We start from the raw sequence: 16,975 nt of genomic DNA, 5'->3' as shown, positions 1-16,975 counted from the left end.
GAGGAGCATTTCTGGGGTGATGGAGATGGGCTTCTGAAAGAACTTACTTCTAGAAAATCTCTTAAGGTGGGCCTGGCCTGAGTTGCTGTTAGAGGATGGTAGACACAAACCTCACTTGACATTTTGGTTTACTTTACCCAGATATTGTTCCCCAGAAATGAAGATTCTGGGAAAAACACAGTGGCACAGCCTGCAGCATCAGCAGAGGCTGAGGTAGGAGGTATATGCACACACACACACATTATGTATACACCATACACAGTACACACCACACACAACACAACACACCATGCACACACACAATGCACACATACACTACAGACAAACACCCCCATATAACGTACACACAACAACACATATGAAGCATGAATGTCTAGCCCCTCCTTACTTGAGCTTTACATCATAAATATACTGATTTAGGGGGATAGAGAGATGGCTCAGTGGTTAAGAGCATTTGTTGCTCTTGCAGTGGACCCAGATTCAGTTCCCAGAAACCCACAAGGTGGTTTACAACTATCTAGTTCCAGGGAATACAACACCTTTTCTGGCCTCTGTGGGCACTAGACATGTCTGTAGTACACATACATACATGCATACAGGCAAGACATTCAGACACAGAAAATAAAAATAACTAATTTTTTTAATTATGCCAATTTGCTTGAAAGGCTTCGATGCAATTCAAACCCACACTTATCCTTCCTATGAAGTGTTCTAAGAGAACCCATAGAGGCCCTTGATAGTAAAAAGCTATGAGACTGTGAAGGGAGGGGTTTAAGGAAAATGAGAGGAGACAGTTTTTATTTTAAAAAATTAAACATTGATCTGGGTGTGACTGTGCACACCTTTTATCTCAGCATTTAGAAGGCAGAGGCAGAGACAAACAGATCTCTGTGAGCTGGAGGCCAGCTTGGCCTACATAATGAGTTCCAAGCCAGCCAGAAGCATGTAGTAAAAATTGATCTCAAAAACTTAAAAAAAAAAAGTTAAAGGTTCGGGGGAGAGATGATACCAATATAAGACTACTGAATGAATAAACTAAGTCCTGGTAGGAGAGTAACATGAAGAAGAAAGCTGAGCTAATATGCGACCACAAACTCCCCTAGAGGCAGTACACACACAAACTCGAGGCAGGTTGTAGCAGCCAAGAGCTGTACCAGGTAGCAGCACCAGACTGCAGTTAAATCAGCTAATGAAGGTCATAATGTACTACATTACACATCATTAGCAATGGCCTTGCAGTAACAGATGGGCACTTGAGAAAATGCAGAGAAATGGGAGGGAAGAACGTCCCAGAAGGGTCTGACAGTCATGGCTCACAGGAACGTGTGGCAAGACACCATGTGGCTCCCCGTCTCAATTCAAACCTCTGCACAAAGGAGGGTTCTGAATCCTTCCGCAGAAAGGCACTACCAACGCAGATGTACTCCCTCTTGTTCAGATTCTCCTCAGAGGCAGGAGCAGACTCTCAGAACAGGCTCAAGGGGCCAGGAAGGGGTGGGATCAATCCTTGGTGGTCTAATCTCTTGAAGCCCAGTGTACCAATGTCCGTAACAGACAGGCACTTCTCAAACACAATACCAAGAAAAACACACCTCATAGATTTCCCCTCCAGCAGTATCGCGGTAATCCTGACACCAGGTATCGCGGTAATCGAGGCTATATAGGGAAAAACAATATATTTATTTATCAGGGAGAGAGAGAGTCGCACATACCAGGAGTTAGAAGCGTGGCTGGCTTCCAGGAGAAAAAAGAAAGAGGCCCCTTTTCCTTTCACTACCTTTTATCTCTACCTTGACCCCGCCCTGTTGGGCGGGTAGCTTTGTGGGGTTCACTCCTACACAGCAGGTTAAATTTTAATTTCATTTTCTTCTGAAATATCTTCACATGTACAACAAAATCAGACGGATGGCAGAGATAGCTCTCTTTTTCCACCTCTACTAACACAACTCCTTCACAACCAGTTGACCACGGTGGCCTTGACAGCTAGTGTGTAGTTATTACACCAAAGATATCCATCATCTGTTTGATAGTGGGGCGGGGATGTTTGCTTCCTTTGTTTCATTTCTTACTTTTTGAGACAAGGTCTCATATAGCTCAGGCTGGCCAGGAACTTGGTGTGTAGCCAAGGCTGGACTTGAACTCCTGGTCCTGACTCCTCCTCTCTGGGGTTATAATTGTGAGCTGCTACACGGCCCCCGACAAGAATGTTAATTTATTTATTTCTTTGAGTATGCGGAAATGGTGTCCGCACACTTTGTGTTCACAGGTATGTAGACATCAAAGGATTCCTGCCCTATCACTCCATGACTTACTTGCTTGACGTAGGGTCTCGCTGCTAAAGAGGAGGAGATGATGCCATGAAAAGTGAACAAGCATTCAGTCAATCAAACAGCAGCAGCAACAAATCTTTTATTGGGGAGCCAGCAAGATGGCTCATTGGGTAGAGGTGCTTCCCACCAAGCCTGGTGATCCGAGTTGGATCCCCGAGAGCCCACGGTAGAAGGAGAGAAGCAACTCCCAAAAGTTGCCCTCTGACCTCTACATGTACCCTGCAGCACATGCCCACCCAACCCCCACCAACAAACGAAATAAATAAAATATTTCTTAAAGTGACATGGAAAGTCTTTTATTGAACGATGCTAAACATTAATAGTTCCCATCTTCAAGAAGCCTAGACGCATCTTGGTTACTTTGTGGACCGTGCTCGATGAAAATTTAAAAAGCATTCCTATTTATCAAAAATCAATGTTTCTCTTAATTAAAGGGGCCTAGCAGAAACAAAAAGCACTCTCTCTGCCGCATTGTTCATAGTTGATGTTCATTAGACAATACCAGGTTTCCATTAGCTGCTTGTAACTCAAGAGCCCAGCGACTGTTCCCAAAGACTGAAGATGTTACCGCCTAAGTCTGATTTAAGACAGCTATCTGGATCTCAATTATTAATGCAATTAGGGTCCTGAATGCCAGCAAGAACATTGCCTTAGGTAAAGGCTGTAAAGGAAATCATATTAGTGTGGAATTTCCTCTCCTCAGGGGCTCCTCTTATATTGCATTATTCACTTAGCCGTCTCCTGTAAGGGAGATGGACTGTTGGCCATCGTCCTAGGGCAGAGCCAAATGGAGAAGCTAGTGGGGTTCATGAAGGCATCAATCTCCAAACCTCCATGTGGCACTTGTATGCCTTGGTCCAGTGGGATGTTTACAAAACAGCACCACGTTTACCACAAGTGAGCAAGCAGAAGGACAGGATGGAGAGGTCTGAGTGATGCAAAACTGAGCAGCAGCTCACCCAGTAGTCACTGCTCTTCTCTGGTACAGCCCCAGAACGACTGGCAAGTGCGATGAGTCTTCTGCGGTCCTGCCTCCTGGTGGCTGCTGTAGGTAAGTCCTGTCAGTGATTAGGCTGGGCACTGTGTCTTAGCTCTCACAGTGTGGTGGTGTCCACACTGTGCCGGGGACAACTCAGATTCATTCCTTTTTATTCATAATCTGTTAAATTCTAGTCCTGTGAAGCTTTGCAGAGACCACTGTATGTCTCTGACACCCCCCAGCACAAACACACACATACACACACACACACACTCATACACACACACACACATACACACACACACTCATACACAGCTATACAGCATCGAGCATTGGGGCTTTTTACACAGGTGAAAATTCATTCCAAAACATTATGATTGGTGGGAAAATCCCAGATGACCTTGGCTTATTATAAGCCTTTAACAAAGCAGAGGAAGAGTGCTATGGATTCATCTTATCTGTAGATCCCTGCATATAATTTTGCTATCATAGTGTTTAAATCCAGCTCTACAGAAACCATAGACGTGACTAGTATATTACTAAAAGTAGGTACAAAAACATGCAAGTTTTGAGTATATGATTTCTCTAAAAATATTTTAGAGATCATATGTGTCTTAATGTATGGGATGATATTTCCATGATAAATATTAACTATATTGAACTGAGCTGTTTTAGTTAGGATGCAATTGATTTTTTTAATGTATAAATCAAGAATCTATGGGTGGCCCATACCCACACCTGGATATGAATCATTCCTTTGTCTTAAATCCCATTCTCTAATCCAGTGGTTCTCAACACATGGGTTGTGACCCTTTCAGAGAGGTCAAATGATCCTTTCACAGGGGTCACCTAAGACCATCCTGCATATCAGATACTTACATTAAGATTCATAACGGTAGCAAAATTACAGCTATGAATTAGGAACTAAAATAATTTTAATGGTTGGGGGGTCACCACAACATGAGAAACTGTATTATAGGGTCGTAGCGTTAGGAAGGTTGAGAACCACTAGGACCAATCTGTTAAAGTGTCTTTTTCTACAGTACCACTAAAAAACATCTGTTTCTGTTGGTGATTCATAACACTTTACTTTCTTTTTATCTTCTCTCTTATACCCTGGTTCTTTGAGGGCTCTCCTAGAACCTGGGTCTGAATTCTCAAAGTTTAAAATACAACTAGAAGTAGGATGCGTCAGTTATGGAGAGAAAATAAAGAAATTTGGGAGCTGGGAATTTACAGAGAAAGGAAGAAAACACTGGAAATGATTTTTCTATTTAGTAGAGAAGAAAAATAGCCACAGATATCCTGGACATTTAACTTCAATGATAAAAGCCTATCTTAATTATAAGAGTAAAACAGAGGAAATTTCATTAATGCCAAATGGATTTCTTTGAGGAAATAACTATTAACATGAAACTAAGATAAAATAAAAACCTGACATCCAAAAGACTGGGGAAACCAGCTTTCCCTGTGCTTTTCTGTACTCATGTTTGATTTGGGCTCTCAGCAGGGCAAGAGCAATGTTTTAGCAGGATCTAAAGACTGAGGCCTCCTCATAAATCACATTGAGGGCATTGTGGCATAGAAACCTGACATTTTACTAAGGTAATACAGAGTGGACCTGTAAGTAGCAGAAGTGTTTTTTTTTTCCTTTGTGCTAAGAGTGTGTTAGGGATGAGGCTAGTCCACCTCCAGCCTCACTGTTCACTAGCCTCAAGATCCAAGTAAGTCAATTCATTCTTTAGGCGGTTTTTCAGGACCTTACACAGGCCGTGCTAGCTTCAAACTTACTGTGTGGCTGAACACTGAACTCTGATCTTCTTGCATGCACCTCTCAAATTCTAGATTACAGCTATGCACCATCTCTCCCATTTATGTGATGCTGAGGGAGGGACCCAGGCCTTCATGCGTTCAGTGATCCTCACCCTCATACCCTTAAGTTGATTTTTATTTGGAATATTCATGAATATTCAGATTGTCGAAGTGCAATGTGCAATACAAATGTAAGATATTATCAACCTGGAAGCACAGGCTCCAAAAAGACCACTGGCTGTTTCTGCTTAGTAATAGACACTGTGCAGGGTGTATTGGTTTTCCTTCCGATGGCTTACTCAGTGCTGGTCCTAATATTTTTAGACAGCCAGGTCACTAGCGTGTCATGCCTATGAGGCTGTTCTCTGATGCAGACCAGCTGTGCTTCAGCCCTAACCCTTAATTTGTAAGCTGGGGCTGAAGCCATCTGTACCTTCCCTGAACCTGTAGTAATTGTGCCATCTTCACACACACACACACACACACACACACACACACACACACACACCACCACCACCACCACCACCACCACCACCAACCACCACCCCCCCCCAAAAAAAACAAAAAGATCAAGTGAAAAAAGAATGTTCTTTTGTTGTTGTCATTTTTGTTTCGTTCAGGCTGGCCTAATTTGTAATTCCACATCTCAAAATCTGAGGGCTGCCATTCCAGACATGTGCCACCATGCCTGCCTTTGTATTCTTATTGTCTTTTTAAATCTCTTCACCTCCAAATGCTTCATAGCTCACTCCCCACACATTCTTCTCTCCAGAAACAATACAAGTAATTTAAAGGAAGCTGGTTATCTGGATCTGAGGAGGCAGGGCTGACCAGGAATCTCTCCTGAGCCCGACAGAGATAGTTTCCATGAGTGTCTATGGAAACAGCCCTGAACTTTGAGTCATTTAGTGCTGTGTGCATGTCACATTAGCTTTCAAGGGGGCATCATTTGCTGCTAATTAATGGTCACTTAAATCCTTAATCTCTCTCCTGTAATTGATCTTTCTCCTTGGGCAAATTTGCATTCACAGTAGAAATGCAATTTATTATTTCCTCCCAGCTTATGCCAGAACTCTGTTTTCTTTGCATCCATGTAAGCTTATTTCCATTCGCTTTCTGGTTTTCTCTTTGTTCTAGTCCTAACCTCCAAAACTTTCTCTTTTTACCTAGGCTTTTGACACCTTCTAGAAACCATGAGTCTATCCCCAGGAGACCTATGGACTATTTCCTAGATAAGATAGCAGAGAGGGAGAGGGAGAGGGAGAGGGAGAGGGAGAGGGAGAGGGAGAGGGAGAGGGAGAGGGAGAGGGAGAGGGAGAGAGAGAGAGAGAGAGAGAGAGAGAGAGAGAGAGAGAGAGAGAGAGAGAGAGAGAGAGAGAGAGAGAGAGATTTGAGTCCTTATGAGCGAAGGGTACAGGGAACACCTCTCAGCATTATAATTTAATTCCACCTCAATTTCCTGGGTTGACTCATGCTCATTTCAGGATATCTCCAACTGAGACTTGAATTGGGAATTCCCAAGGGAGGCTAAAAAAAGCTGCTGCCCAAGGCAAACTTTGTAGGGAGATCACGGGACCAGCCTGGTTTGATATTCCTGATTTCCCCTCCCCAGGGTACAACAGTGAGAAATGTTATAGAGTCACACCGTGTGTTTTGACAATAACAATTCACAAAAATCTTAACAACGATGTCCTATGCAAACCACCCACCTTCGTCCTGCATGCTTAAATAGCTGATCTCACCCTAAGCTTCTCCACAGGTGAACAGTCAGGGAGTTAAAATGCTTATTAAGTTCGCAGTTCTGATGGTAGTGAATGCAAAAGTCCCACTGCCTGCCACCAGCCTGGGATGACAACTCTGCATCACCATTAGCCGTTTTGGTCCCCACCCACCTGACTTTGATAAATCATAGAAACTGCTGCTTGCGGTGGCAGGTGACATGACTTCATTCATAAAGAAATGGGCTCAAACAGGATTGTTGCACAGGGAGAAGCGATCTCATTCAGTTTCCTACTGGATTCCCCCAGACCTTCCGGAGCTCATCAAAATAGGGCCAATCTACAAGCAGGACACCACAGACAGCTCTCATCCCACACCATGGCAGGAAGTGAGCAATTTGCTTCAGTCCAACGAGTTATCGAAGCTTCAAATCCCCCAAGGGTTGGCAAAGCTCGTGAACAAAATATCTCCTTGCAATTCAGAGAGAGCCCTTGCAAATCTGTCACTTCCAATCCCCGGTGTTTGTTTCTCTTGCTTGCTTTCTCCTGCCTCGACACCAATCATGACTCCTCTAACAAATCAAGATTCCTGGATCAGAGGAAATGATTGTTTCCTGAAACCAGGGAGAATTCTCCCAAAGCAAAGATCTCATTTTCTGACAAGTACATTTTATTCAAAGACAGGTGTGTGAGAAAATAGATTTTTCAATGGAAACAAAAGAGCATGAATTGAACTCTCATTAATTTCATTATGTGGAAATCCATGCAGATCTTTGGGATCCATGGATTAGCCATTACACATGGAAAATCAAAAGGAAAAAAGGAAAAATAAAATACAGGCCTGGTGAGGTAACTCAGTACATAAGAGTGTTTTGTTTCAAAAGCACAAGGACCTGAGTTTGAATCCCCACCATCCATGAAAAAAGCTGGGCACTGGTGTGTATATACCTATACCTTCAGCACTGTAGAGGATAAAGTCATGAGCATTACAGGGGCTTGCTGCTTGATAGCCAAGTTCCATGCTCAGTGAAAGATCTTATCTCAGGGGAGTAAGTCAGAGTGATAGATTGAGATTCCCAATGTCCTCCCCATGGGTACATGCACATGCCCACACTCATATATACAAACCAACATGGGGGTTAAGTTTGGGCTAAGAGTGTGATTGACTTTTTTTCATCATACCAACAGAGTACATTACAGGAGCAGAGACAGAATTCTGTTTTGGCATGGCCACTATGAAATGGAACTCCGGGTACAGTTTGCATTCCTGAAGATGAAGTTGCTTTATGTATCTTTGCAGTTCAACCTCTTTTGATGGCTTGTCCTAGTTTGTTTTCCTGTTGTTATGATAAACAGCGTGACCAAAAGCAGATTATTCATCTTATAGGTTACAATCCACTACCAAGAAGAGTCAAGGCAAGAACTTATGGCAGGAACTGAAGCAGATGCCATGGAGAGACACTGCTTGCTGGTTTGCTCCCAGGCTCTGGATCAGTTGCCTTTCTTATATTGTCTAGGCCCCCCTGCCCAAGGTGATACTGCCTACAATGGGCCACACCCTCCTGCATCAATTAATAGTCAAGACAACCAACCATGAACATGCTTACAAGCCAGTCTGGTGGAAGCAATTCCTCAGATGAAGTTCAAACCAACAACCAAGATTAGCCATCACAGTGTATGGTGGGCTGTCAGCATACTTCAGATCAGTGTCTGCTAGAGAGCCCAGCAGCTGGCTGTGAATTTACACAGATTGGAGTCAGCTGACTAGCTCACAGAAAGCCTCCATGTCCCAGACAATCTACAGCCCCCTAATGATGCTCATTATCCTTATCTTCATAGCGACAACTTTCTTTTCTAGGTATTGTAGGCACAACGACACCTCATCCTAGAACTTCCTCTCTGCATCGTCTTACCAGGCAGCTCTTACAGCAGTATCACAAGGATGTCAGACCAGTTTACAACTGGGCTGAGGCTACCACGGTCTACCTAGACCTTTGTGTCCATGCTGTATTGGATGTGGTAAGGATGATCCTGCCCTTTCTTGCTCTTTTTTTTTCTGATCGATTGACGTTGACTGATTGAATAATTGACTGATTGAGACAAATCTCATGTAGCCCAGGTTGGTCCCAAACTTGATATGTGACTAAGGATGTCATTGGACTTCTTATCCTTCTGCCTTTGCTTCCTGGGCACTGGAACCACAGGTGTAAAACTCCACAGCCAACTTCTTGTTGTCCTCTGGGCTTTACACAGAAGCCTGGAATGAGTGCATTTTTGGAGATATGGTTGATTTACCTATCTTTTCCATTGTTAAGTGATAATGGAATATTAAAGTAGACATCCAGGTCTGGGATGGCAGATGAGTGGTTGAGCACTTGCCTGGTGAGAGGGGGCTTGCTTGCTAGATCTACTACTTATTGTCTGAAATTTGAAAAAGGAAAAATTAAAAATCTCTGCCCAGATTATCATGAATGTATAAAGGGCCTTTTTTAGACTGCTTGCTGAGGATGGGAAGAGGGACTCATTTGAGAGCCTGTATCCAAACAACAACTGTTATGCCCAAAGTCTGGAACCCGAATCACCACCACCAGACCAACGCCAATGCAAAACCAAAGAGTCTTATTTTCGAGTTAACTTGGGTCCCTCTGTGTGTCTGGCCAAAGGGGAGGCAAAAGCAGCTATTAGGAGTAGAGCAGGAAAGACTCAGAGCAGAGAGGGGAAGGGGTTTTTATACAATCTGGCTTGTGATAGGCTGCCCCCGCCATGGGATGAGGGGAATTCTCAAGCTCCAAGGCTTGTGATTGGCTGCCCCCATAGGGTGAGGGGAATTCCCAGCCCCAGGGGAATTCCAAAACTGCAGGCTTGGGATTGGTCAGTTTTCTAGTTCAGGGATTGGCTGGCTTTGTGTCAGGGGCAGAGAAGGTTCCTATTCCAGGGTCAAACTGTGTTTCTTCCTATGGTTCTTTTTGGCTTTTAGGTTTCAATTTTAGGACCTGGGTGAATGTCTTTTATAGGTTCTGATTCTAGGTGTTCTTTTGGTGCTAGTTTTGGAGTTAAGGTGTTCCTAGATTTAGGGATAAAGTGACTCCCTGGCTTGGGTCCCATATCCAAGTTTTGCTTCTTTCACTGGGTTGGGGTTCAGTGCCAAGCCATTCAGGGTTAGTGTAGTGTAGGGGAAAAGGACCAGCCAAAGAAACACACTCTGAGCAAAGCCAAAAGAAACACACTTTGTCCCTAGAATCAGAGCCAGTGAAAGAAACTTCTGGCCCTAAAATTAGAGTCAAAAGGCTAAAATAGACCAGTGAAAGAAATACAGTTTGGCCCTGAATGGAAAGCCAAATCTGACCCTACACCTCAGCAGAAAATCAAGCAATCCCTGAGCCAATCTGATCTAGTCAATATGAATTTAGGGATTGAAATCTGACCAATCCCTACCCTGGAAATCTCCCTGGAAAAACTCCACCCCTAAGAAGCCCTATATAAACCTCATGTCTGTTCAGCTGGTGGCCGTCTGCCTGTACTCTTCCACCCTGGCAGAGGCAGCCACTCTCCTGAATTCTTCCCTCCCAATAAACGTCTTGAATGAGGTTTGGGTGAGACCTTCCTTCCCGGGAATGCAGCACAGCATGGCAGGGCAGGGCAGGGAAAGTTGCCTGGGAAGCCTTCCCCTAACGAAGCAGAGTTGTTTCACTGGGGAAGCCTTTTCCTGTAGCAGAGCTGTAAGCTGCTATGCTTTCCATGACCTGTGGTATTCCTTGGCTCCCAATTGCCAGAATACCTTTACATCCTGTCCTCAATGCTTACATGTAGAGTTTTGGATCAGGGATTTTCTGGGGCCTGGGTCTCTCACAACAACAACAACAAACAAACAAACAAACAAATAATCAGACAAAAATGGGGCTGGAGAGATGGCTCAGAGGTTAAGTGCATTGGCTGCTCTTCCAGATGTCCTGAGTTCAATTCCTAGAAACCACATGGTGGCTCACAACCATCTATAATGAGATTTGGTATCCTCTCCTGGTATGCAGGCATACATGAAGGCAGAGCACTATATACATAATAAATAAATCTTTAAAAAAAACCTAACACACAGAAAGAAACTTATAAAGAGAAAGGTTTATTTCAGCTCATGGGTTCTGGATGTTCCATTCCTTGTCTAGCGGGCTTCATGACTTTGGGGCTTCAGCAGCACATACCACAGGAGCACACCACAGAATAAAGGCACTCATCTTACATAGAGAAGAGCAGGAGGGGTCCAAGTCCCCTTGAATGGCATATCCCATGAGGAAGATACCTCTTACTAGGCCCCACCTCTTAAGGGTTTCATGACCTTCCAATAGCACCACACACTACACTGTAGACCCAGCCATCGACACACTATCTTAAGTTGGGGTTTCTATTTCTTCGATAAAAACACTATGACCAGAAGCAACTTGGAGAGGAAAGGGCTTATTTCGTCTTACAGCTGACAGGTCATACTCCAACGCTGAAGGAAGTCAGGGCAGGGAACCAAGCGGGGCAGGAACCTGGAGGTAGGAAGTGAAGCAGACGCCATGAAGGAGTGCTGCTTACCGGCTTGCTCCTCATGACTCCCTCAGTCTGCTTCCTTATTCATCCAGAACTTCCTGTCTAGTGTTGGCACCACTCACAGTGGGCTGAGCCCTTCAACACCAATCGTCAACCAAAAGAAAAAAAAATACCCTACAAATTTGCCTGCAGGCCAGTATTATGGAGGTATATTCTCGATTAAGATTCCTTCTTCCCAGATGACTTTAGCTTGTGCCAAGTTGCCAAAAAACTAGACAGCACACACACACTGTCCTTTGGAGGACACTTGGGGTCTACACCATGATAGTCCTCTTTGTGTAGCCACCACCATATGAAAGCTCCACCAGGGCACCATCATCCCAGGACTCTCTGGTAGTGTTTTTGGTATCCCTATGTTTTTTCCAAGCAAATCCTACCTATGCCACCTACTGAGTTGTCTACAAACTGTGTGTGTGTGTGTGTGTGTGTGTGTGTGTGTGTGTGTGTGTGTGTGTGTGTGTGTGAATACATGCATGCCACAGCACATGTATAGTGGTCAGAGGACAACCTTGGGTACTGGTCCTTATCTTCCTCTCTCTGGCTCCAACTCACCATAGGAAAACTGGGGTTACAATTCTTGCTCATGTGTCTGACTTTACGTAAGTTCTAGGATCCCAAGTGGGATCCTCACTCTTCTGTAACTCAGGTGTGTCCCCAACCCTCCTCTCAATCTATATTTTAACTAAATCATAAACATGGAACTACAAATACATGACCTTTGATACTTTTTGTTTGTTTGTTTGATTTGGTTTCTTGTTTGTTTGTTTTAGAGACAGAGTCTCAGTATGTAACCCAAGCTGGGCTCCAATTCTTAGCAAATCCTCCTGTCTCAGCCTCCCAAGTGTTGAGATTACAGACATAAACCATCACATCTGACCAGACTTGGCTCATTTCACTTTTTAAAAAAGCACTCTCTCTCTCTCTCTCTCTCTCTCTCTCTCTCTCTCTCTCTCTCTCTCTCTCTCTCTCTCTCTCTCTCTCTCTCTCCCTCCCTCCCTCCCTCCCTCCCTTCCCCCCAAACAAGTTTATTTAGTTCACTACAAGGAGTCAGTGGGTGTGGCAGCCACAGGTGAGCTGCTCCTTCATGTCACTTCTCTAAGGTTCACTTGCTGTGGGTAATGACAGCCCGTTCCCTTCTGTTGCTCTGTAGTATTCTAGGTCATTGCTCTTGTTTTTCCTAACTGGTCTAAAAACCCATTTTAATTGAGGTCATCTTGTGCATTTGCCAACACCATGCCGATGTTTGTTTCTAGAATGCTGGCTTTGCTCTTCTGTTCCTTATATCTTTCCCTATCTCAGGTAACATACATTTTTAATAAATACTAAAGAATATTTTAAAGCATTTTTAATATTTTGTTTTAGTTATCTGAGGTAGGGTTTCATGTAGCTCAGGCTGGGTTTGAACTCATTATGCAGCTGAGGAAGTCCTTTAACTTATGACTCTTCTGCCTCTATCTCTCAAGTGTTGGGATTACAAGCATGCACCACCATGCTTGGATTTATTCAGTGCTGGGACTCTGATCATATCCCTGCCCATTTTTCTGTTGCCCTGTTCATTTTTGTTTTGAGATCTTAGTGATGACATGCATTAAATCACAGAATCTCCTATTTTTGTGTGTGCTTGTATTTTGAGACCAATATCTTACTATGGAGCCCAGGACTGTATGGAGTTCATTATATACCCCAGACTAGCCTGGAACTGGTGGCAATCCTCCTACATCAGCTTCCTGAGTGCTCGGATTATAGGCATAGTGGTGTGTGCTGTAACCCTAACACTCTGGAGCCAGAAACAAGAGCATCAGAAGTTCAGGGCCAGTCTTGGCTACATGGCAAGCTTAATGACATCCTAAGATACCTAAGATACTCAAGATTCTATAAATCAATCATTCAATCAATCAATCAATCAATAGTACTCCCCAAAATCCCTCCTTTCAACAACAATTTCCTTTTCCTTTTCTTTTTAGATTTATTTATTTTTATTTCATGTGTATGAATGATTTGTCTGTGTGTACGTCTCTGAACCACCTGCATGTCTGGTGCCTGTGGAGGCCAGGAGAGGGCGTCTGATCTGCTGGAACCAGAGTTAGAGACACTTAGGGGCCATCGTGTGGGTGCAGGAAATAGAACCCAAGTCCCCTGGAAGAGCAGCCCTGCTCTAATCCCACGAGCCATCCCTCCCGCCCTTAAGTCTCACCTTCCTCAGTTTGCCTTTCCCATAAGCTAGTAAATGTACCAGCCTTACGATCTTAGACTGTTTGCCAATTTAATGCCAGGAGTTATCCCCACACAAAAGGCCTGGTGTCACACACTCCTAATAGATAACCCCTTTAAATTCCCCTTTTTTAAAGTCTCTTTTTAATTGGATATTGAACTAGAATTTTGGAGACTTAATTTCTTGTGACTGATGCTTCCCCTGGCTAGAAGAGACACAGTTTCTCACCCTGTAGTTATCAATGGGTTATTATGGCTATCCTGCTTCCTGGAGTCTAGTGCTGAGCACGATCCGAATACAGATACACAATATGAGTGCCGGGGCGGTGTGCGTCTGTGATCTCAGCACTAGGGAAGCTGAAGCAGGGGGATTGCTGTGAGGGTGAAGCCAGCCTGAGAGATGGCAAGAAATTCTATCTCAGCTAATATAAACAAATAAACAAATAGATGGCACATAACGAGAGCTCTGCCACGTGAAGCCGCAGGCCAGGGCCATAATGATCCCTGAGGAAGCGTTAGGGTGGCTCTCGGCTGTTTCCTTAACTGTCTTCTTTGGATATTTATTGATTAAGATAAAGTAGAACTGCTCAGATTTGCCTTCAGAGGCTTATTTGGAAAAAATGTAGAAAAGAAATAAAGTCTTAGCCGGGTGTTGGTGGTGTATATCTTTAATCCCAGCACCCGGGAGGCAGAGGCAGAGGCACATGGATCTCTCTGTGAGTTTGAACCAGCCTGTACTACAGAGTGAGTGCACCAATAGGCTCCAAAGTTACACAGAGAAACCCTGCCTGGAAAACAACAACAACAAAAAACAAAAGAGAGAGAGAGAGAGAGAGAGAGAGAGAGAGAGAGAGAGAGAGAGAGAGAGAGAGAGAGAGAGAGAGAGAGAGAGAGAGAGAGATAAAGTCTTTATATTAATATTTTCCCTTGGAGCAAACATGTCAAGTTGAACTTTTAAAATCTAACTCTTCCTTGATAAAGCAAAATTATATTATTATTGTAGGTAAGGAAAACACTGAAGACTAGGTTACACATATCCCATAATTAGGTAAATTTTCTTTTGCATGTGTATGTGTGTGCTCAAGCATGTCCATGAATGCAAATCTGTGTGTGGGTGCTGTGGAAGCATGTGGTAGCCAGAGAGCAGCCTCACTGCCATTTCTTCTTATTTTAATTGTATTTTTATCTATTCAGTGTGTGTGTGTGTGTGTGTGTGTGTGTGTGTGTGAGTGTGTGTGAGAGTGTGTGAGTAAGAGTGTGTGTGAGAGTGTGTGAGTAAGAGTGTGTGTGAGAGTGTGTGTGAGTGAATGTATGAGAGTGTGTGTGAGTGAGTGTGTGAGTGTGTATGTGTGTGTGTGTGTTATGTGGGTCCCATCTTTGGAGCAGGTATCTTAAGTTGCTGAGCCCTCTCACAGGCCCTCAGCTATCATTCCTTAGATGCCACTCACTTTATCGGTTTTCTTTTTAAAACAGAGTCTCTCACTGGTCTGGGACTCATCAAGTAGGCTAGGCTGGCTCAGGAATCTACCTACCTCTGCCTCCATAGCTCTTGAATGATGAGTGTGAGCCACTTCTTCCAGCATTTTAAAATTTTTAACACAGGTTCTGGGGGATTGAACTCGGGCTCTTATGTTCATAAGTGTCCTAGTTTGCTTTTTGTTGCTGGGATAAAACATTGACCAAAGATATCTTGGGGAGGAAAGGGTTTGCTTGGATCACAGATCAGAGCCCAACAAGAAGGGGAGCCAAGGCAGGAACCTGGAGGCAGGGATTGAAGCTTACTGGGTTGCTCCCCCGACTTGCTCAGTCTTCCTCCCTCCCTCCCTCCCTCCCTCCCTTCCTTCCTTCCTTCCTTCCTTCCTTCTTTCCTTCCTTCCTTCCTTCCTTCCTTTCTTCTTCCTTCCTTTCTTCTTCCTTCCTTCCTTCCTTCCTTCTTTCTTCTTTTGAGACTGGCTTTCTCTTCACAGCCCTAGTTGTCCTGGAACTCACTATGTAGAGCAGGTTCTCCCTCCCAGTGCTGAGATTAAAGGCATGCCCCACAATGCCTAGCTCAGTTACTTCTCTTACACAGCCCAGGTCCGCCTGCCCAGGGATGGTACCACCCAAAGCCGACCCTCCTTCATCAATTAGCAGTTAAGAAAACATGTTCCTAGATATGCCCACCGACCAATGTGATGGAGGCATTTCCTCAGTTGAGATTCACCCTTCTCGTGTGCAAGTTTGTGTCAAGTTGACAAAAACTAGATGGCAATCAGGCAAGCACTTTCCTGAACTGAGCTGCTCCACCACCCACCCCTTTGAGTTCTGGGTTATAGCATAGGTCACTACATCTACACATTCCCTACTTTGTAACAGGTTTCTCGATAGAAAGACTTTCTTGCTTATATTCTTACCTCCCACCACATGCTGCATTGTAATATGTTTTACTTCCAAGATGCTAGATCAATACTGTAAATATAGCTAATGAATTAAAAAACACCAATTCTAAGCTTATCCCAATGGATGACTAGGTTGCTCCAGAGACACTTTATAAATGTCACTATTATATTTAGATGAGCCAGACAAAGTTAGTTGCAGCCATAGGAACAGTTCTGGAGGTTCTGATGAAATTGCTCACAGATCCTGTCCAGACAAGGTTGCTCCCACTGTGAAAAGCAAACTTGCGGGATGCCTCTGCCAGCAGCTGTACTGCTACCAACTTGTGTTTGAGGGAAGAACTCGCAGCCTGGCTCCCATCGCGCCACCCCGCCTCCCTTCTCATGTTTTGCCTCCTGTTTTGTTTATGGAAAAGCCTACAGTCTTGTCTTCGAATTTCTGAGTATTATGAGTACCTTAGGGAAATCTGATTATAGAGATAATCTACTCAACAGTGAAGAGTTTCAATTTGTTTCTATTGAGTTTTGTCAATTCCGAATCCCGGATACCTTTGTATTCCAGTCCATTGACTGGAGCCTCCCAGCCAGACGTTCAGGCATCTGTTTCCATAGTCTCCGGAACTAGGAAAGATAAATAAGAATGTGAGGGAATTATCTGTATATTTGCTAACCACCAATTTAGATCTAAATAGACTCCCTCTGTTAGGAAGACTAATGAATTCCAATTCTCGGAAATATCCTTTGCTTTTAACAAGCGAGATGGAAGGTATGGAAAGAAGAAAAGAGAGGCACGCAGAGGGAAGAGCTGTGAATAATGCCACCAGAGAACCAATTACACTCACCAGCTGGCACTGGGAAACTTGTTTCTTTGACAAAAAAAAAAAAAGATAGTTAGTTTTAGCCTCAAACTACTTCTTGACATTGCATTCTTTAAGACGGAATGATGAATCTTCCTAGCCACCA

General features: G+C 43.9%; 1 protein-coding gene across 1 annotated transcript in view; it reads left to right on the top strand.

Annotated features, from left to right (window-relative positions):
* The first annotated feature begins 3,335 nt into the window (after positions 1-3,335).
* Positions 3,336-16,975, top strand: part of Htr3b (5-hydroxytryptamine receptor 3B) — a 29,940-nt gene continuing 16,300 nt past the window's right edge. Inside the window, exons 1-2 of the mRNA XM_005069492.4 lie at positions 3,336-3,381; positions 8,698-8,858. Of these exons, the coding sequence (XP_005069549.1) occupies positions 3,342-3,381; positions 8,698-8,858 (201 nt within the window). The 5' untranslated portion in view covers positions 3,336-3,341. The remainder of the gene's footprint in view (positions 3,382-8,697; positions 8,859-16,975) is intronic.

Source organism: Mesocricetus auratus, unplaced genomic scaffold (genome assembly GCF_017639785.1).
Source record: "Mesocricetus auratus isolate SY011 unplaced genomic scaffold, BCM_Maur_2.0 Super-Scaffold_100022, whole genome shotgun sequence".
Lineage (NCBI taxonomy): Eukaryota > Metazoa > Chordata > Mammalia > Rodentia > Cricetidae > Mesocricetus > Mesocricetus auratus.
This window is presented reverse-complemented; position numbering and strand designations above follow the sequence as displayed.